We start from the raw sequence: 23,102 nt of genomic DNA on the forward strand, positions 1-23,102 counted from the left end.
TAATCGATAACAGATATTAAGGTTGAAGAATGCATTTCCCGTTGTATGTGCCTAATGAAAAGAAGAAGAAGGAGCATGTTTACATCATAAAAAGTTCAGCTTAAGACGTGTTTGTGTCTTTTTCTGTGTGAGAGAAGGGAGACATTCCCTTTCCTGTGGATTAACTAAAATTTAGTATAGTACACAAATATATATTTGAGAATAAAGGGACGCCAAACATTCTTGTATTATCTTGATGTATATTTGTATGTACATTTGTATGTAAATAGTTATGATTAAATGTGCTGAAATTCGAAACTCCTTTTACAGCAACTTTAAAATTGGCAGCGAGAATGAGGGCTATCCAATAACGTCACTTAGCACATATTCAGGTGACGCTGGCGAAGAATTGCGGGTAAGTCGAAACTAAAATTTCAGCACTTTCGAGCGTGATAATGTTCAAGTTGAAGATGTTGGCTGCGCTAAGGATGCGAAAGGAGCCTGATGACTTACGGAATTTGGCAAGTCGTAAGTCGTATAAAATGAAAATTATTTATCTCTCATTTTATATATCTTCAGAAATCTGAACCTTAATCGTTATCAAAAAGTGCTCTGGAACGATCTGCTGGACAGGCCAGTTTCTTAAGAAATCTCGATACGGCCAACATATATTGATTGCAATTAATGTAGTACACACAAAAATAATAAATAAACCAGTTCAAATAAATTTGTATACATATGATAATTTTATTATTTTTACATTTTTTCTATATTTGTAAGTATCATTTGCATTTGCAATTGCAACAGATCAAAATCAACTCTTTCTAAATAGTAATACACTTAGAAAAACTATTACATACAAATGTATTGACGTATTTAATTCATTCAGTTAAGTGAAATTGTGCCGCTTAAATGTTAACTATACGATTCCGATTCCAGTTTTGATATTTTACACACATTTGGAAAATATTTTCAAAGGCTAGTTTTTGAGTAAAGTTATGAGTTATATATATTGTATACATATATATTTTTATATTGTATATTGTTACTTACAAATCTAGATAGATAAACAAGCCTAAAATATTACATATATGTTCATATATATATCATAATATATATGCATAGCATGTAAGCGTGCACGTATAGAAAGAATATATATCGAAAAAGATGTCAAGATGCTGAGCGCACATATTGTAACTTTACGTTTAATTTTTGAATTGTTGATTGTGAGGTATTTAAACAGCTGAATTAGCGCTTTTCCTTCCTATTTTAATTATTTATTTATAATTTAAAGGGATAACAGCTGCTGGATTTTTTCGTTGAACAAGCTACAGTTTGATTCTAGATTCAATGTCATAGAACTTTTTACCTGGGGCTATTGTGTTTGTTGTTTGTTAGTTTAAGTATTTTAAGTGCTTACTTAGGGTCCTATACAAAATTGTTTAACTAAACTACAAACTAGTCATTAGCATTACAGATTGGCTCAATGCTTGGCATCCTTGAGGCTCTGCTCCTCGCGATCGGCATCGATCAGAGACTGCTTGCGCTTGGTATACTGACCGGACTCCATCTGCTGCTTGGCATCAATGAGCGAATGCTTGCGTTTGTACTTCTCCAACTCAGAGTCCGAGTCGTCGTCGCCGTGATGCTGTAGGCAGGGGAAGTCGAACATACGTTCGCCCTTACCAAAGACCTCGCCCTCCTCAATTGTAGTAGGTAGACTCCTGTCGGAACAAAAATAATCAAAGTTGAACAGTTTGTTAGCTATACACCAAATTCGCACACTTACCGGTTCAGCGTCTCTGGCAAAAGCAGGCATACAAAGGAGCCAGCAAAGAAAAGTACGCCCAATATAATAGAGGGCGCTGCCTTGAAGAAGGTGCCCAGCCAAAGGATATAGGGCGCCAGGAAGGAGGCTGCGAAGCCAGCCACATGCACCGCAGCCACGCCCTGGCCGCGCACACACGTGGGTATCAGTTCTGTGGCATACTGGGAGCCCGATTCGTACGAAATGGCCACGCCGAAGCGCGCTGCAATCGTCAGACAGGCCAACAAAATGGCATTGTGATTATGCTGCTGATAGGCAATGGCAATGCCAGCGGCAGCCGTGAACAAGCCGCCGACAAGCAGCGAGCCCGACGCCATGCCCTTGCGTCCAATGCGATCCTGGAGGAGCACCAGTAAAATACTTGAGGGAAGGACAGCCAGGGCGCTCAACGAGAACATTATGAAGGGCGAGATGCCCATTCCTTCCACATTACGCGACACGGCGTCGTAGCACAGTGTAATCACCATTCTGTAATACGCTGCGTATAAGTAATGTGTCGGCTTGTTAGAAAACCTTTAAACTTACGACTTGAAGAAGAGAATCAGCGTGTTCTTGCGCATGCGTGGTGTCCTGAACATGTCCAATAGCGTCGCATGCTTCTTGTCATCGCCGCCTTGCATCTCGCGTGTTATTTGACAGTGGCGCCTGAACTCATCGAAGTCCGCCTGCGTCACATGGCAGCCATTGAATCTGGCTACGCGCTTGAGCCGCATGATGGCCCCATCGATATCATTGCGCGTCACCAGCCACTGTGCGCTCTCCTGCACCACAAAATAGTAGAGCACCACCAGCAATATGGGCAGTGATGTGCAGGCCAAGTAAATCTGCCAGTGCCCGGCCAAAACTGCCAGCCAAGGCGTAAACACCAGGCCCAGGCAATAGAACAGACCCACAGCCATATTGAGACCCAGAGTGCGCATGCTGGGGCGTATGTATTCGAGAACTATGGAAACAAACGTTAAGCATAACTTGATGTAGTCAATATAAGGGTTATATTTACCTATAATATACATGAGGTAAAAGTTTGTATCGGCCGCCAGGCCCGATATGAAACGGCATAGCGTAAATGTTGCCACGCTCTTAGTAAAGATGGTTGAAAAATCACCAGCAAAGCCGCAGAAGTTCGACAATATCAAAGCTGGCACACGTCCAATTTTATCAGACAGCAGGCCATAGAATAGTGTACCTACAACGGATCCAATGAAGAAAAGGGACTGGCCGATGCGCGCCTTATACGCTGAGTCACAGACCCAGTTTAGCTGTTGATTGATTGGCAACAAAAATAAAAAAAGGGTTAAATTTGTATAAAGCTTAAAAATAAGAGAATCTTGAATACCCTTGCATAACCACCGAGCGCCCTTATGAAAATTTTGTTACCAACTATTTAGATCGAACAACTTCTAATTACTGTATATATATTAAAACAAACTAAATTTCAATTTGGGAATTAACTAAACTTTATAAGCTTGTAAAATATCAAATCAAATTAATTTGATTCCATATTATATAATCTTAATCTTAATCCTACTCTTAAAATCTATTAAAAAGAATAGAGATTCAGTTATCAGATCAGTATTTCGTATTCACCTCGGTGTTCATGCTTCTATAGCCAAAGTCATAGTTATAAATCCAACGTTCGCACTTCTCAGAGCTGACCGTAACATTTCCAGCATTGATGTCCGCTAGACGCGTGCACGAGGGACTCTCGAATTTGGAATAGATGTCAGCTATCTCCTTATACGTCATGTTAACCAGCTTTTCATGATAGCACCAATGATCCGGCACGAAACTAATCACAGTTTGTGTAAAGTAATGCTGCAGTGAATAATACGATAATTATAATTATAAGCTGTATATATATATATATTTATAAATAAAGGGTAGACTTTGAATACGCACCATTGATACGATAATATTAATGAAGCCAAAGAGTGCGAGTATCATGAACTGATAGCGATTGAAGTCGCCACATTTGGCAAGAATTTGATCGAAATCCATTGTGGCCTTTACTGAGTGACTGTATATGACGAATTAGATGGGTTTGTACTCGAATAGGTGTGTTGTTCTTCTATTTGTTGTTGCCTGACCACTCCACGTGCTGTTGGACTCTTAATGTAGTGTATCACAATTTGTTCTGTGCGTGTGCATGTATGTGTGCCTGTTGTGTTGGTTTTGTGTGTTGTGTGTTATGTTTTGTTATCCAAAAAATAAATATCTATGCATTTGGTTCACATTTGTTTTGTCTGTAAATACAAAAAAAAAAACATATATGTTTATTGGTAATATTATAGCTTGTAACATGTTTATATATTCCAATGTTTGTACAGACAAACTTTGCCTGCATACGTAAATAAATTCAGATTTAATTAGCAAGCGATATGACACAAACAATTTATATATATATATATATATATATATATCTAAAGCATTTCAAATTTAATTAAATACATTTTAGGCATATTATTCTTAGGAAACCAATTTATTTCTTATTTTTCGGCATAAAACGGCAGCCGGTCATTTTTAATTTTTAATTAAAAATGCAAATATTTAGTTGAAGAGAAAGTTGATTGAGCTAAATTCGTTCGACTTTCTCAAAACAAGTGCAAACTTTTTTGTCGCTGTAAATTTTTGTTTTGATTGTACTTTCAGCTAACCTATGTATATAATTATCTTACTCTTTCTACAAAATAAATAATATATACAATTTGCTTGTCACACTCTGAGCGACAGTTGTGACTGAATAAGAAACTTATCATTTTAACTAGTTAAGTCTTACAGATTATTTACTTAAATGGAACGTATCTAGATGCAATCAGGCGATTTCATATGATAGACGCACATAATATGCTAATGCTCAGTTCACAGCTAAAATGGGGCTACATATGGCAGCCGCTGAGTAAGAGTCCAGATTTTTTGTTATCGGGCCACTTTCGAGCCCTGGGAACTATGGAGTTAGCTATTGCGCCTATCAGTAACATAGTGTTCATATTAGCAAACGTTTAGATACAAATTTATTGTTCAGGGGAAGCTGACTAACGGGCAGCAGCTGCTGGCTGGCAACAACTAAATGCCGTTGGCTGACTAACTTACAGCGCCCTTGATTAGAGCATTGCTGGCAATAATTGGAGTCTCGTCAATGGTTGTCAAGTAGTCCAAAGTAATATACTTCTAATTGAGTCGAAGCACGTGTTTCTGCTGTCGAGTTCATTTTACCTTGTTTCTGAACGCTTGAATAACATATATTAGAATAATTTATCAGAGCACTCTCGTTGTGCATTGAGTTGATTTGAATTGAGCTTAACTCGATCTGGAATGCTAAGGTAACATATGCAATGTGTTTTATATGTATGTCTAAATATTTTAATTTTATTTCTCACATCAACTTTGAATTTTTTTACATTTTGACAACTGGTTTCAGTTTAAGGCGTTTGCCAAGATCTGCCTGATCTGCTGTACTTTTATTTTTTGCAGGAAAACTCGTACAAAAATTAAGCACAGCTGAAAATTTGTTCAAGGTCCTAAAAGCCGAAAAGTGAAACGCAGATGAATATTTTGGCAAGTGATTTTAAAATCAGAATGCATAAAAAATTCAAACGAAGTTAAATTAATTTTAACAATATATTAACATTTACTTAATATTATCATTTACTTATTCCAAGCCAAAATCATTAAATTACCTGATTTGCAGCTTTGAATATGTAGAAATTCTCAAGATGTTTGAATCTTTAAGCACATGAAAACAAGAAACAAATTTGTTTACGAAGAGAAACAAAAATAACGTAGAATAAATGCGTATATGCGAAAAATTTATACACAATTTTCAAACAGACACAAACGAATATTATTTGTTGTTTTCAGAACCAAGTTCTATTTCGCGACAACCGCAATTAGTATAGAAATATATATTTCCTATTTTTTATTTATGCATACATATATCAAACAGTTCAACGGCTCGATCACTCACAAATGCGATGGCTAATGAACGGAATTTCAATTTTCTGCTTTTGTTTGTAAATTTTTTAAAATAAACTGAGTTTCTGTTTTGGTTTACGGCAGCTGATGTTTTGGGTCTGTGTTCTGGCGAACGGCCCGTTTAGCGCGCACTTGTAACGTGCCGCACGAGTATCTTTAGCGATGTGTATCCACGAAGTGTCTTTTGCGTACTGACTCAACCAATGCCGCAGTTTGTTTATTAAAAACGCCAAACAGCTGTTCGGCTGAACGCTGCCGTCGACGCCGGCGCCGACGCAGCAGTCGGAGCAGCGACGCCAAGTCCAATAAAATCAAATCAACAGGCAAGCCAGGGACAGACAGTGTTTTCATCCAAATCGTTTTCGAATTTCGGGGGCTGTACTCCAAACGTTGGATCAAACAAGTTTTGGCCCAGTTGGCATTGGCGTTGGCGGGGTGGAGGGGGTGCCGCAAACAGGTCAGACGGCGCCAAAAAACGAGCAGCGCATGAAAGTCAGAGTCAAATCGGGCTTTTGACTTTTACGGGCGGCCACACGGCGTATACGCGTTCGACGGATTCGATACGATTTCATTTGATTTACATGCTCATTTGGGCCTTGTGATGCGGACACGCAGCTATCACTAACTATAAGAAATTGCCCCGCTAATTAGTTGTGCTAAACGCATCTACAAAGCACACACTACACTGGCTTATATTTAAGCACAATAAGATAGATTTTGCAACGCCTTAACCACAATTTGGACTTCTATAAGCAGCTCAGTCTTTGCAGAGACATATATGTATATAAGATTATAGTTCATTTTATACATTTGTATATCACAGTAGGGGAATTACTTGAGGCGCCAACATTCAACTGATTCATGCATTAAGGAATCGCTTGCTAATTTTTCATATATATATATTCATTTATGACTGCTCAAATTTGATTATTTAACGTATGCGCTTTTGTTTTTCAGGAGCAGCTTTCTTTTCATTACATTTTTCAATTTATTATTTTCCCGTGCCGACCATAATATCACAGCTGTGTACTTCATTTAGAATTTCCGATATTCTATATTATTAATAAAAGCTGTTATAAGCGTGTTTTTCTGTGATAGACTGAACTGCAGAATAAATTTTATTATTATTTATTTAGATATGTTTAATCACAGTTAAATTAATATTAAAAGAAATGTAAGCCCAAAACTTAAGTAAGATTAATTTTGGTTTATTTTGCAGGCGATTTCCATTATTTTACGCTGGATTATTTGTCGACCCGTGCGACGCCGGGTAAATTCTGCTAGTTTCACATAAAGAACCCATCTTCAGGTAATGCTTATTTGGACAACGCAAGCACTACTGTTATTACAGAAAACAAATACTAACTTTTATGATTTTAATGCCCACATCACAAACTCCTTCGATAAGCTGTAGACTCATTATACGCAAAGAATATGTAAATATCAAACGTTGCAGCTTTAATTACCCAATTTATGAAACCCTTTATATGATCGCGAGTCTGCGAGAATTCTCAGCAGCTTCGTCTGTTGCCATTCAGAGCAAATATTTGCTGTTGCCAGCGCTATCAGTAGAGAGCCGAAATCAAAGCCCATGGGTAATGGTTTAATTGTGGAATTACAGATTAATAAATGTTTTTAGGCAAAGCAACAAGAGTGTGCGATTAGATAGCACAACACAACAGCGCAGCATAGGCACTTAAGTAGTTCAAAAGATGTTGAAGTGCTAATGGACTTAGGGTTTAAAACTATTGGGGAGTATGAAAAGTGTGCGGAATATCGAATACAACAGCTCTTATCGCATGTACGCCTTACAGACGAGCCCCACATGTGCTGTAGATCAAGTGTACCGGGTGGGTAACGCAGGACAGCTGCAGGGAAGTAGTGTCGATCCCAGATAGACAGGGCGGTACGGAATTGCGCATCCAAATATTTACATATTGTGCTTTTCTTTGTTCGTCTTCTGTTGGCAACTCAACAAAGAACAAAGAGAACACTCTACATGTGTTACAGTCAGCGTAGAGTCAAGAATTGCCCCCGAGGCACATTCGAAACTCTTATATCAAATGTCCAAACAAATACAGAGCCCTACCAACAACACGAGACTTATCACGCAGACGCATACGCGTTGGCAACACATTTGTTACAACATTCAAATGCATTTTTAGATAAACCTAAGCTGATATGATATAATTTATGGTGATTTAGTATATATGCATGCGTAAGTTTTCCTGTGACTAAGCGAAAGACTACCTTCTGGGCGCCCGAGTAAAGAAACTACAATAGCAATTGGCACATCTGGTTTCACAGTTGCCAATGCTAACTTTGACACCTAGTTGTCGATAAGGGATATCGAAAAAAATGTCCAAAAATATTATTAATGTGCCAGCTTAGACAAATAAAATTGCCTCAAAAATGATTTGATGGTGTTAAAAGTACGCCAATAAAAGTGAAAACAAATTTGTGCCAAATAAAAGGCACATGTGAACTAACTTTATTATCATTTTATGTACATGCTTGATTTTGATTCAAGCAAATATTGAGATAAGCTACAACAACAAATATTAGACAAATTAAAACACAATATTGTTCTTAAGGTCTGGTCTGTTCAAACTGAAGTCCAGGCTCTGACATGTGTTTATGCATGTCGCAGCGACAAATGCAAGACAACAATGCCAGCAAAAGTTGACAATCAATATTTATTTTTATATGAATTATTTGTACATTTCCTATGGCGAAAAATCCCAAAACTGAACCGTATAAATTTAAACTGCGATACGATGCGGTGTTTTTATTTTTTTCTTTTTGGAGGTGCGACAGCTACATTTCACACATGCTTGCGAAATATTTTATTATAGTCAAAATTAGATGCTCAAATTGAACTTACTAATTATGAAATGTTTACGATGTTTTGCGCAGAAATCAGTCCAATTTTTTTTTTGCAGGTTTTTCTCTTATGCGCAAAGTAATAATCGAGTATGTTTTTTACGAGTCGGGTAGTTTGGGAATATCCCCATTCGATGCTCCTGAATTGACACAACAAGCAACACTCACGCACACTTTCTGCAGTCTGATGCTCGATCTGCATCTGCATCTGCTGCTGCTCGCGTGACAATTGAATTCGCTTTGACTTCAAGTTCAACGAATGGCTTCGGTTTTAAATGCCTTGCGTGCCAGTTTCTGTAAATTGCCCATGTTTATACTTTATACAAGAAAGAGAGAGAGAGACAGAGAAGAGTACTTCTTACAACTGCTTGGTATATATAAACTACTCATAGAAACATGTACCTACGCTTTCTGCGGGACCAGTAAAAGAAATCAATGGCAGCAGCTCTGCACGCTTTTCATTTAGAGCTCAAGAGTACTCATACATATGCATTATTATATGGCAGCCCTGTCTCTGTGTCTGCATCCACGAGTTCTAAGAAGCATGTCTGTGTCTGCATGTGTGAGTTCTCCTATTGATATGGCGTCATTATGTCTCCAACACGCTCGCTGCATTGTGGAATAATATATCCGTCAAAGATTGCAGCTGAAAGCCCCTCTTTAGCGAGAACCTCAGAAAAATGAGATGGACATAGCACATCATATAACGATTTCTCACAATGCCCTCAAGTATGGCATTTCCATTCTATTAATATTTTATTGTTTTTAATGGCAAATGTTTGTTTTTGTTTGTTGTTGCCTAATTTCATTTAAACATTTGAGTTTTTAGCGTACATATGTTTAAGCTTCAACAGAAATACAGAACACTTGGCGTCAATTAAAGTGCTTTTTTGACACATTAATAAAACGACAATAAAAGTTAGATTCGCTTTAATGAAAATTGGCAGCTGTGGGGTCCCTTGTAATGCAGCGTACATATGAGACAATTGAAAATATGAATAAGTTTATACACAATTGGGTTTTGTAAAAGGCCATACGGGTCTGAAGATTGAAAGAAAATCTCTTCGGGAATATTTATTGAAAAATGCAAATAGAATATTTTTTGACGATTATTAGCAGTCGACTGTAAAGTCAGTAGTTGCAGCTGTTAAGTTGGCTGTTAGCAGTAGCTTATGGACTAAAGAGCATATATATTTATATCTCATATATTAAAATCTCGCGGAGTTATGTCGTTTTACAAGTTTACGGAGTTACAAGTTTTATTTAGAATAACATAACAACCTTTTAGGATTAATTTTCCAATGTTGGAACAAATTTCTTTATGGCGTTGCATAAGTTGGAATATTTAAATGACAGTATAATTGAACTCTGATATGACGTTTGAAAATGACATAAATCCGCCGTTGATCATGGGGAGGTTATGTCGTTTTGAAGCGACATATTCCTCTAAAAACAAAATAATTTTGCGCGGAGATGACATAGCTCCGCCGATCTTAAAACGAAATATCTCCGCGTGGAGCAGTGGTATGTTAACTAACAGTGACTTAACAGCGAACTGTTAAATAACAGCTGCCAAACAGTGAAGGTTAAGAAACTTGCAATTCATCATTTGTGCAGGAATTTTCCGTGCATCTATGTACCTGCTGGTCATTTCTATTCGTCTGGTATTTTTGTCAAATTTCTGATCAAACCTGACGCCCCCCCCTTTTAACAGTGGTATGTTAACCAACTGTGATTTAATTTATTTGTAGATGAAGCTTTTAAGCGGTTTTTTGTCAGGATTTGGAACTATAGGTTCTCCAGGACTCTATAAATGGTATGGTAAAACCAAGGATATGTGGGTCGTCTAGGAACCTTAGAGGGAGGAGGGGCTGATGCTGGGTTGCTGCGGCTGAAAGAAAACGCATACATTCTTCTTTCACGAAGATTTCCGAATGAAACTCGCATGGATTTGGAACTGTACGTTCACCAGGACTCTATCAATGATAGGGTAAAACCAAGGATATATGGGTCATCTGGGAACCGGTTTTTATTTTTTGTTCGGTGCGAAGTCATGTCGTTTTGAGGCGACTCAATCTATATCTCCGCGCGGAGATATGTTAAGAGCGGCTGAGTTATGTCGCTTCAATATCATAATCTCGCCATGAGTTATAATCTCGCGGAGTTATGTCGTTTCAAACGTCATAATTAACAGACACAAGTTTTATTTAGAATAACATAAAATCAACACATTCAGAAACTATTAGGACAAATTTTCCAATGTTGAAACAAATTTCTTTATGGCGTTACATAAGTTGCAATATTTAAATGACAGTATAATTGAACTCTGTAATTAAATCCGAAATATGTACAGAAAAAAAGAAAATACAGCTGAAATTGTTTATCTTGTAATGAAGATATTTTCAATAAGACTGAAAAACCAACAAGTTAAGTTTGTTATTTCTGCTCGCAACCAATTAGTCTTAAACCCACAAAGAATTTCTATGCACCGCATAAGACATTGTGATCTCATCAAAACACATGAGATATTCGACGGGTTAGTCAATTAAGAAAAACAAACGAATTCTAGATGATAAGTTGACTGAATCATGTTCTTAGACTAAAGAACACAGTGCTCAATAATTGTCTGAGCTGGGACGAGATAAGATATTGCAGTAGCGAAAGCAGTTCGGATTAGTAAATCAATAAGGCAACCCGACAATCTAAGGGCACAGACTAACACATAATTAGTTGACTGTGAAAGCGACAATAGATGCAGCTGATAAGATGTCTCTGGGCGTGCTTACAGCGTAGTTTCTGGCCAAGCGAATTGATAAAGCTCGCCGAGAACTGTGCCCAGACAAGTCAACACTGAACCAGACTGGTTAGCTCCGGTTGTAACCAATTACCAGACGCTGCTTGGCCATACATATGCTACACTGAGAGCGCCAGACAGAGTAATTACGAGAGAGAGAGAGAGAGAGAGCGAGACAGAGAGAGCGCGCATAGTATGTGGTGATAATGGCCAGAAAATGGCTTCTCATATGCAGTAAAGGCCAAACTCGAAACAAAAGTGTATTCAATTGCGAAAACTTCGTAGCCAATTTAGTAGCTCAATTTCGATTGCAACCGATGTTCACCGAGATCAACATATATATACACATATATAAGCCAGAACGACATTTCCAGCATATCAAGTAATTATTATATACATATGCTTATATATTTATGGCTTTTATGAGATACTTGACTCAAGTACGCCCTTCAATTAAAACAAAAAGAATAAAACATCGACCTGGAAATACGATGTGAAAAACGTGCTGGTATAAGTTGTTCTTGAAATATAAATCATCAACTCTAGCAAAAATGTACTTCAAAGAAACAAGGGCCAACAGCTCGTAACACTCTATTCGATATGGGTTTAAAAAGCACAAATTAGAAATAAAATAGCGTACACTTTAAGGTATTATTGGCGTCAAATATCAGAGTCCAAATGCAAATACCCATAATTGATTTGTTTTGATAACCTTTACTACGCAGCTTGATTCACAATATAGTACAAAGAAAATATTATTGTAAGCACCTTGTTAAAAGTATTAGCCCATTTTTTGGTTAAACTGTTATTCATATATTGAATAAACTATTTTTTGTAATTAAAATCCATTAAAAATATGGAAAAAACAAAACTGAATACACTTAATATTCATATGTCGCAATCTATGCACACAAATCATTTGATTCTGCAAAAAAAAATAAAAGAAATATTATATAAGCGAACCGAAGGAGAGCGCCGATATCAAAATAAATCAATTGAGTTGCGGCCGAAAGTCGAGAGACGTCGGGCACGCGTATGCAAATGATCTCATGTTTGATTATGTTGTGCCAGCATATACATGTATGTTGGGAATATTCCATGGAGCCATGAAACCGTGACGTAAACAAATTGATACGCGCCGGGTGTGGCCAGCAAAATGTGGCAAAAACAAAATACAACAAAATTAACTGAAATAGTAACTGAAACGATCGAACAGCTAACGAATTTGATTCGCATTAAAAGAGAAATGACGCTCGATTGATTGTGCTCAGGTCCAGCATTGTTGTCAATTACCCAACTCCAGGCAGGTGAAACGCTTGAGTTTGCTTTTAGCCCAAAAATAAACCCCACGCTGTTAACAAATGGAAGCTGAGCGACTACCGCAAAAAAAAAAAAAAAAACAGCTGATAGTCTGACGGACGACGAATGCAAACGATGACGGGAATGACGACGACATCGCTTAGCTGGGCTGCTAGCTAGTCAAAACAGTCAAAACAGCTGGCCAGCCCCCCAGGCCCATAGCCATGCCCAGACACAGACACAGTGCCAGTCGTCGTTGTCGTCGTCGTTTTTGTCGTTGTCGGCACACGTCGAGATTGCGCAATGATAAGCGCCAGGCAAACACGTTGAGCAACTGTTTAGCGAAGCGTTCCGTGTGCAGGGGGGTGTAGAATAGGGTTCTAGCCAGCTATGACCAGGCATATATGGTGCAGGCCATCATTAAAGCCACCAACACTGACCCTCAATCGAGAAGCGTGGCGAAAAAAAAAAAAAAAACTATAAGGCTTGGCAGCAGCATGTTGGCCGCGGGCCACTTAAACGCTTGGCAACATCGACTCTCGAAAATTTAAAAATATATTCAAATATACTCAAACGATGGGTAATGTATATAAATATATTATCAACATTCGGCACAGGCGAACGGCAGCAGAACGCACATAAGTTTTGTTCTTGTTTTCGTTGAAAAACGTGACAAAAGTATTTTTTGCTTAATTTATTTATGTGCAAAAGATTGTTGTTATTGTTTTTGGTTCTTTCAAAATGGTTTGTTGAGCTGAAAAGCATTTAGATAAATGGCAAGTCCTCGAAAATGTTTTTGTGTACATTTCATCTTCGCAAGCAGTTTTTGTATGGCAAAAACCGAAAGGAAACCTGTTGCCACAGATCATTTTTTTTTTTTTTTTTAACTGGCAGCAAGGCGTGTAAAGTTCAGCTAATCAAATGCCATTTATCTACTCTCCCAGAAACCAGTCAGAAACATGAGCAAAACAAGTTATTAGGTGTCTCCAGCCTGGCATCGTTGGCTATGGCTGTGCATAGCAGATAAGTTCCAAGAACACAGCCAACAATTATCATTATCATATGCTGGCTACCAACTGGTTAACAACAACAGCAACAACAACAACAACAACAACAAGAGCAACAATAAATGATATTTCTTTTTAACAATGCACTTCGGTAACAATTAATTGAAACTGAAATTGAATTGATTGCACTCTCAATGTTGTTTACCTAGAAGTACAGTCATATTTGCAACGAGCACCTGATGAGGCACATACGCATTCATGACTGTCTTTATCATTAATAATTATCATTTCTATTGGATAAGTTAAAAAAAAAAATAACAATACCTCAACAAAGACAACTGTTTAAGCTACACTCATAATTCAAGTGTTAACATAACAATTTTCAGCAAAATTCTTATAATAAGATTTACTATTTATAGATAGTATATAGTAATAAGACATAATTTAAGTCCTCATCAAACAATCCTTATTAAAAAGAGAATTTTTATAAAAATTTAACCGGAAAATTTAAGTTTTTTTAAGATTCGAAAAATATTTATTTTATATCTATTTTCTATGCTTGTTTTTAGAGTGTTCAAATCCATTATTGAATTGGAGTTTTGTAAAAATTAAATATATTCTGTTTCTGTCGAGTGTTTTTTGTGTATTTTGTTTTGGTGCTTGCCTTTTACAGAATAAACGAAAATCGAGATAGAATATATTCTAATTGCCCAAAGCTTGCCTTCTCAATTTTAAATATACCTAAAGACATGTGTTGAAAATTGGCATATGGTAAATATTTATAACAAATTCTTTGGTAAAAACAATGAGCTCAGGAAATGATCTAATAAATGCATTTGCTTCACAAATATGAAATACAAATTCTTCACGATCCTATTCGATTCGATATATGTACATGCATATATTCCATATACATTTTTAAAAGATACTCAGGTGTAAAAAGTATGCAAACATATGTTTTATAAATATGTGTATAACTTTTTAATGCCACACTGTATACTAATTTTGTTAAAGCCTTTTACTATATTCTATTGCCACTGTTTTATGTCTTTAAAACTCTGTTGACTAAAAACGCGCAGAATTATAAAAAATGTTAACTATTCCTTTGCGAGTTCTATAAAATGTTCGTTGTTGTTGCTGTTGTTGCTGCTGTTGTTGCTGCTGTTGTTGCTGCTGTTGGTGCTGCTGTTGTTGCTGCTGTTGTTGTTGTCTTCATACTCAGCTGTTGCTGGCGCTGTCCCCGTTTTAATGATGCCGCGCTACCAGCACAGAATAATAAAATACTAGAATGCGGGCGCCAGCAGGGGAGGAGTCGTAAAACGAAATGTGCGCTGACAACGAGTTAATATACAAGAAGTGAAATCCAACAAAAAATAATTTGAATGTCAAAGGCAAGACAAGTGAGCTACTGCCTATGAAAATAACAAACATTTGGCTATAGATCAATTAGCAACTACATTTTGAAAAGTATATTTAGGTATAGGTATATATGTTTATGTGTGTGTGTGCATGTGTCGACTTATGTGTTTTGTTTATTTTTAAAAAGCACACTTACACGCCCAAATAGTTTGCAAAACACACATGCAAACACATGCATATGCACACATACAAGCGATCAGTTGTATGCATGTGTTGGTAGAGTTGCCACAGTGGGTTGCATAAATTTGTTAATTGCTATTTTTATATGCGCCGCTAGGCGACACAAATCAAATCGAATTGAATATTGAACAAAACTTTCCGCTCGCCTGTGAGAAATTTTGCATGATGCCGCCGCTGCACTTCAATTGTCGTCAATTATTTAATTGTTAGCTTATCAGCATGCATACATACACATGTGCATATGTATGTATGTGTAAGCATATGCGTATGTAAATATGTATGCACATATATTAAACATATTTTCACTCTATCGCACGCAATTTGTTTGTAATTGTTTTATTGATTTTAATGGACAAACTATTTAGAATAGTGAGCAGCGCACTTGAAACGTCGTAAGCGTCTTTTAATTTTCAATGCATGAAACTATTTGCATTTCATACATTTCGATGCAGCACACACATTCACTGTTTACCGTTAGTCCTTCGACTGCGCCTTGTCCATGTACCGACTGCACCCCGTTTATCTTGTGTGCTTCCTTTTCGTGGTCGTCTGCTGCGCGAGCGCCGTCGTGTGACTGTGCGCCGCTGTTGATATTGCTCTTCTTCAGGTATTCGAATATCGGCCATGAAGAACAGAAGAGCAAGAGCACACATGCAAATGGCAATATTCAAATGATCGACTACTATTTACCCTACTACTATTTACCTACCCTCAAGCAAGCGAAACCAATGAAACGAATGAAAATAAGTTTAAGTAATCTTGGCGAATGGATAGACCATAGATAACATATTATAATTTAAGTTACTTAATAAGAGTCTTAGCTAAAAAAAACACCTAATTATTTTGTTTTTTATTTATTTTCTACTTAATAAAATCGTATGTTTAGTTTTCTACATTGTAAAATAGATTTTAAAAAAATTTCTATAACTGCTAATTCATCTGAACATGCCCTACGCAAAGGAAAGGGTATTCACGCGGATTCGACTGTATTTTCTCTTCTTTGCTGCATCCCCCTTTCAATGCACATTGAGATTGCACTGTCTTTGCCATTGCCAATGCCATCAGCTGTTGGCGGGGCATTTTGTTTGGCTTTGCTTTGCTTTGTTGTTCACGCGTTTGCATACCGTAAACACAACGTGCTGTGCTCCGGAACCAGTTTGATCCAGCTCAAAGCGCACAGGTTCGACTCAACCTGGGACAAAAATGCAGCGTGTGCACTTAACGGCATAATTCAAAATCTTTATGATTGTGTCATGTTAAATTTGTTAGTTGAAAAGCGGGCAGTTTGCCAGCAATTAGTTGGGCATTGACAAACGAATGCCATAATTGTCCTAAACATTCTCCATTCTACACACATCTACAACCCCAGAAATCGCATACTCTATAATTGCAATTGTCACAAGCATTCATATAAAGTGTGTAATTTGTATACCCTGTAACAAGGCGATAGCTAGCAGAATATTGGAAAGATTTCTTAAATTTAAGACTATATATATATTGTTGTCAAGACTTACTGCAAGTTAACATAAGGAGCCATAATCTTAGTATGCATATAATAAATTTCTGCCATGCTCATGTTGCCATTCTAATATTGCGTAGTAAAATATGACCCCAAATAACCTTTGAACTTTTCAACAATGATACAGCTAACTATTCTAACAATTCAAAGCAAAACTTCTGCGCAATAGCCTGAAGCAGGTAAGTTTTAAAAAAATTCGAATTGCATAAAAGACAATTCAAAAAAAAAAAAAAGGATTTACCAAGGAAAAACAACCCTGTAGGTAAGAATAAAGAAAATTCGCTGCATCATGTTGAGAAAAACATTAAAAGAAAGCAAAGGCACGAAATTGAATGACGTAAAAAGGGGGTTGGAAGAGCTCATGAACTCACTTAAGTACAGTCTGTCATATATGTAATTATCCCGTCAATTATTGGGATATCGGAACCGATTTAATTTGCACTTTATATTAGTTCGGGAAGCAACATTGATGTATTTTATATATGTATATTCTTTTCAACGGAATATATATTATATAATTATATTTATTTTGATTTTGCGTCAGTGATTTGCATTTTGCAATCATTTACCGACCCCCCCCCCCCCTCCATTATAGAGAAATACGCTAATTAAAATGCCGACGACCTTCGGCGTGATTTTCGTGACTCGGAAACGAGTGAATTTTTGTTTTCATAGGATTTGCTGCAGTCTTAACAACCGCAAGAGTTATTGCTTACTCACAAGTTTGTTTAGTATATATTTATATATTTCTATTAATGCGTCAGAAAAGAATACTTCTCAATAAAATCATGATCTAGAATGTTGATTAGTTTATTTATTTATTTATTACTACAAAAACCAAACGATTTAACTTATAATTAATACAATTTCTGACCCTTCGGGAACCTGAGCACAAGCATTTCATTTATTCCATTCATCCAACAATATGTAGGTATACCAATAACTGCCTAAAATAATGGCTGTCTTCTATTTATAGTACTTATAAGACTAGGAATTGTGCAAATAATATAGAGTATAGCTATTATTATGGCGCCTACAAGTCTCGAACGAAATTATTTAAATGCGCAACAAGTAATAACTGATAAGAATTGTGTTATAAATCTTCAAGTTCACAATTTTATCAGTTGTGTTTGTGTGTGTGTGTGTGTGTGTATTTAGTATAAACAATTATATTGGTATAGGTCATATAAAACCAAATAAGCTATTGCAACTAAAATGTTGGCATTCGCATTAAATGTTGAGCTTGATTAGGCCGCATATTTTTATACCCTGAACCCATTAAAAATGGGTATAAGGGTATATTGTATTTGTGCAACATCCAAATGTATGTAAAAGGCAGAAGGAAGCATCTCCGACCCCATAAAGTATATATATTCTTGATCAGCACCAAAAGCCGAGTCGATCTAGCCATATCCGTCTGTCTGTCTGTCCGACTGTCTGTCTGTCCGTCTGACCTTGTTTCTGTTAGGCTTTTCTTATTTTGTTATATGTAAAAAAACTTCAATATTTATTTAAGAAATGCTCACGGTTATTTTCCAGTGACTGGTCAAATTTGCGGTTTGTCAAAATTGTTATGTCTTTGGGTTTTTTTTCTCTTCAATTTCGGTTTTAAGTCGAAATTTGGTTTATGCTTATGTTAATTTGAAGGTGAGATAAACAAACTAATTAAGTCAGCAATGGTAATACGCAATTCAACCAGCACTGCTTCGAACATAAGGGTGCTAATCTATATATATCAGTCGTTCAAAATCTAAAAGAGTTATGTTTTAAATATTTGCAACTTCCATGAATTCCATGGAACTTCATATGTCTATAGATTTCATGCTCTTGATATTAAGTGTCATATTGACAAGCTATGCTGGTTGCAACATAAACTTTAGTTTTTTTTTTTAAAGTATTTATGTATATTTCGACTTTAAAGTTAAGTTTTGTTAAAGTAATGCATGCCTGGGCACGGATAATCTGCTAAATAAACATATGTATGTGTCTGGCATTTTGGTGCTTCAACAAAGATTACCCCCTCGTACATTCAGTCAGGTCGCGGAATAATTTAATTATTCACCATGCGTAAGTAATGGGGTACCTTCCTTAATGTATTATAAATCAATTAACGTTTAATTATCCTCCAATAAATTACCCTGGCTTGCAGAGAAAAGGCCTTATGGCGCTTGCCATAAAGTCGTAATCCGCCTCAGGCGCACTGCAGCATGAAGCCTTCTTATTCAGCAGAAACCACAAGTCATTATTGGCTAATTTTAGAGAACAACGTTGCAATGCAAAAGCATTTTCAATTAGGAGCGATGTGCATGCCTATGATGAAATACCTGTAGGTATTTGGCATTTACATTAAAATCCCTTGGAATGCAAAAGCAATTTTCGATTTGATTTAATCAAATTGGTTCCATTGTGACTTTGATTATCGCCCTACTATGCGATTCTCAGAAATTCAGATAAGGCCTTTCAGCTTCCATTATTCTTGATTTTTGTTGATTTAGGCAAGGCTTATAGTTCACTTAGCAAATAATAGCTATATTCCTAGTATTTTTTATCCTGGTACATTTTCTACATCGGACTGAAAGTCAGCGATTGAACCTTGAGCTATAAAAGAAGCAATATTTCTCAAACTAATCACTTGCCGACAAGCTAACGCACGCACTCAAACATCTAGCGAGGCGGTTCCAGGGGGGGAAAAAGTCGTTCCTGTCATGTAAATGAAATTGGCATTGCTTGTGACGGTGCTTGGGACATTGCGCTGATATATAAATAGCCCCCAAGGACAACTATAGTACATATGGCGTTGCAAGACCGAAAACATTGCGTTAAATTTAATAAACGCAAATCGCGTGTGCCTAGGTACAAAATATAAGTGTATCTAAAAGATATATGTAAGCATCTTCGATTACATAAAGTGTATATATTCCTGATCAGGAGCACATTTTGCTCATTTTCATATAATAAAATCGGACCTTATACACCGAAGCTATGCATTTGCCACAGTGGGAGCTACGGAAGAGTGTTCTGCGTGCAGGGTATCTCCTAGTCGCAGATACCCAACTAGAGCAGTAGCACTCTTGTCATTTCATATTATAAACACGCTCATAGCTGTGCCTACACCTACTCTAATTGTACATTTTTGGGGGAAATGCATATGAAATGTGTTATCCATTCGTGAGTCAGCACATTTTCAGCTTTTCCTTTATGCAAAAGCTACACAAATTTATTTATGCCCTGTTGTTGGCTTTTCACAATCATGTTGTTGATTTTGCTGTTGATGTTGCTTGGCTTCGTGTGCGTGTTTTGTATATTTTTTCGTACGTAACTTATTTTGATGTTTGATTCGATTTTCCTTGGGCAGAACACAATAATGCGTACAATTTATGCGAAAGCTCTGTTTAATTTATTTGCCTAAGCAATATGTTCGATTGATGGGATAATTATTTCCCAATACAATAAATATTTCAAACAATTTGACGAAACAGTTCCATTCACATTCGTTTAACTACAGAAGGGCACAAAAAAGTGTTTAATGTAGCTTCGATTTGATTATTGCGTATACGCAATGTGTACACTTAAAAAAAACGCTTAGAACTTTAAAGCCTTACTATCTATAATGCAAAATCTTTATGGCTTTATTGATGAAGCACGCTCTGCCAGATTTATTTGTTCAATTTGTGCTGGTTTTATTCTCAAAATCAAAAAACAAACAAAAAAACCCTGATTATATTATATTTAACGTAATTTATTGCTCATCATAAATGAGGAGAAATGTTAATTAAATTAGCAAACCATGCGCAGTGCTCAGCCTCAATTCGAGAAAATGTACGAATTTATGTAACCATAATTAATCGCCAAAACCCGCCATGGTGCCATACGTACAAGCATTCCAATCATGCCTCCAGCACTCAAGCCACTCGTTAAAGCAAATACGAATAATTTATAGTTGAGGCATAATTTTTAAATCGTTTGCAAGCAATCGTTAAGTCGCAGTTGCCTGTCGTACCTGCGGCAGCGCATTCGATTGCCACATTTCCGCACCATTATCAAGGACTGTACTGGACTAGGAAAAGTTAATCGGAACAGTTGCCCTCTGTTTGCATTGTAATGCGAGTATGTGTGTGTGTGTGTGTGGCAAGTCGAGGGGTTGTGGACATTAGCCCATATGCCGTATGGGCCATTAAGTACCGAAACACAAGAACGCAAACAGATTGTAAGTCAACAATTTAAAAAACATTAAAGACACATTTAATTACTGCAGTAATATTAGATACCGTACGATTATATGGCCTAAACGGCTAATGCGAAAGTTCAGTTACCCACTTGATGGCGCTTATTAAATCAATAAAATTATCAACAACTTGTGAGTAAGCAAAAAGTTTGAAAATAAATGTTAACGCCTTATTTCATATTCATCTGTGAAACTTTGTCTGAAATCAAAATATAGCCTCTTCAAAAAATTAACTTTAACAGCTCAAGGACATTGCATTCAAAAATAAATCTGTGCAAATATGTAAATGACTTAAGTAAATATTTAATAAATGAATAATGCAATTCGAAATCATATTTAAAAAAAAAAATGCATATATAAGTATATTTAGGGTAAATTCGTATTAAACGCAGCTTCGTTAGCTTCGGTGTTTATTATCCCAGCTCTAAGAAATAAATGTATATAATTAACACAATATTTGTTATCTGAATCTATGTATCTACAAAACCTAAATAACTGTCTTTCTTTTATTCTTTCGAAAGATGTTCAGACAACAGATCTGAGATCGACGCGTTCAAGCGTACGGATGGACCACGCGTCCGCAGATCAGACTGAGGGACATATAGAGGCCGATCCGGCTATGGATGCTAAATAAGAATATATATATTGGGTCGGAGATGCCTTTTTCTGCTGGCTGTTACCCGTATTTGTTTGAAACTCGTATGCCCTTTTAATCCACTTTCAATGGCTTCAGGGTAAAAGAACAACGAATTGCTAAATGAATTCCTTTGTTCAGATGTGCATATACATATTATTATATATTCGATCCACACAAGCCCGCAACAAACACAATGGACTACAAAGAAAAGTTGACTTATTTTAAGACAAAGTAAAAAACTTGTCGAAATGTGGCGTCCAACCAAGTCAAACAAAGAGTCGCCATGGCGGCGCAATGCAACTGCAGAGACGCCTAATTCGTAAGCACACACTCAAACAAGCACACACACACACACACACATACACGCAGAATCAGCAGGAGCAAGCACTTCCTTAAATATTAGCCGGCGCCGGAAACTAAAATCAATAGTCTAGGGATCGCAAAAGTTCATGTGGATATGCAGGACAATGACCAAAAGCATTCGCCTGGGTTAAGATTCAACTGTGATATAATAAACCCGTATTTATTAATTATGACATACTTGTTAGTTCAGTATGATTTGCACACTGCTGTGTCGGCGGCTTCTGCCCCCCAAGTTGCCAGGACAACACACTTGCACTTAGGGCAATGCACGCTGCAACAGCACCTGCAACGAACCGAGCAGCCGTTTCGATTGGAGCCAGCAACGAACTTCAGCTACGGCAACAACAATCGCGCCCAGCATTGTGCCGCGTCCGGCTGCGGTTTTGTTGTTTAAACGTGAAATCCGTAAGGCAAACTAAAGCGGACAGCTCCGAACTGAATACACAGCAGGCAGAGAGCACGGCGAGCAGCCAGTCAAACGCGCACCACACTGTGGAAAATAAAATAGACGAATGAAAAATGATTATTTTTATGAACCCTTGGTGAACGGCAGCGACGCCATCGAAGCCAGCGCCATGTGCGCTTGCCGCCAGCGCAATCAGCTGCGCTCCTTGTTGCAGAGCGTACGCGTTTCCCAAGTGACGTCATAGTTTGGCACATGCGCACGCAACGGGAGCACAACATCCACAAGCACAACAAACCATCGGCCATCCCACATTCGCATTTGGCCAACTTGGCGCACACACAATGTGGCTAAGAAGTGTGGCTATGTAGCCATCTGGCCAGCTAGAAATGTGCTCATAGCTGCATGCTTGTTGCGCCATGGGGGGGCCCATGTACACTGGGGGCATATGTTATTCGTTGGAATACGCTACACACTTGTGGCAAATGTGTGGTCCTTGCGACTGTGCGGAAGCTCAAGCCCAACGTGCAAGTTAATTCCTAAACATGTTTAATTACATGCGAATTAATAGTGGGAGTGATTAACTAATTAATT

The 23,102-nt window shown here is 37.2% G+C and overlaps 1 protein-coding gene across 4 annotated transcripts; it reads right to left on the reverse strand.

Moving 5' to 3' along the window:
- Positions 1-702: 702 nt before the first annotated feature.
- On the reverse strand, positions 703-22,489 carry LOC6630215 (organic cation transporter protein). Of its 4 annotated transcripts, none has more exons than XM_070206685.1 (7): positions 22,284-22,489; positions 3,707-4,050; positions 3,395-3,622; positions 2,808-3,066; positions 2,333-2,750; positions 1,769-2,275; positions 703-1,703 (listed from the first exon to the last, which is right to left on the reverse strand). In XM_070206685.1, the coding sequence occupies exons 2-7, from the start codon at positions 3,803-3,805 to the stop codon at positions 1,463-1,465; spliced, it is 1,752 nt and encodes a 583-aa protein (XP_070062786.1). In that variant the 5' UTR covers positions 3,806-4,050; positions 22,284-22,489; the 3' UTR covers positions 703-1,462. The 4 variants fall into 4 exon arrangements, with proteins under 4 accessions (XP_070062786.1, XP_015027737.1, XP_015027736.1 ...); XM_015172251.3 differs by lacking the exon at positions 22,284-22,489 and adding an exon at positions 15,834-15,962; XM_015172250.3 differs by lacking the exon at positions 22,284-22,489 and adding an exon at positions 15,318-15,454.
- Positions 22,490-23,102: the final 613 nt, after the last annotated feature.

The sequence above is a fragment of the Drosophila virilis genome, chromosome 2 (assembly GCF_030788295.1).
Source record: "Drosophila virilis strain 15010-1051.87 chromosome 2, Dvir_AGI_RSII-ME, whole genome shotgun sequence".
Classification (NCBI taxonomy): Eukaryota; Metazoa; Arthropoda; class Insecta; order Diptera; family Drosophilidae; genus Drosophila; species Drosophila virilis.

Bases quoted from the DNA above. Each gene is read 5' to 3' on its own strand.
- LOC6630215 (XM_070206685.1), bottom strand. From the start codon at position 3,805: ATGGATTTCGATCAAATTCTTGCCAAATGTGGCGACTTCAATCGCTAT. The intron at 3,067-3,394 runs GTGAATACGAAA...ATCAATCAACAG, and splicing joins ATAGAAGCATGAACACCGAG to CTAAACTGGGTCTGTGACTC. The intron at 2,276-2,332 runs GTAAGTTTAAAG...AGCGTATTACAG, and splicing joins CTGATTCTCTTCTTCAAGTC to AATGGTGATTACACTGTGCT.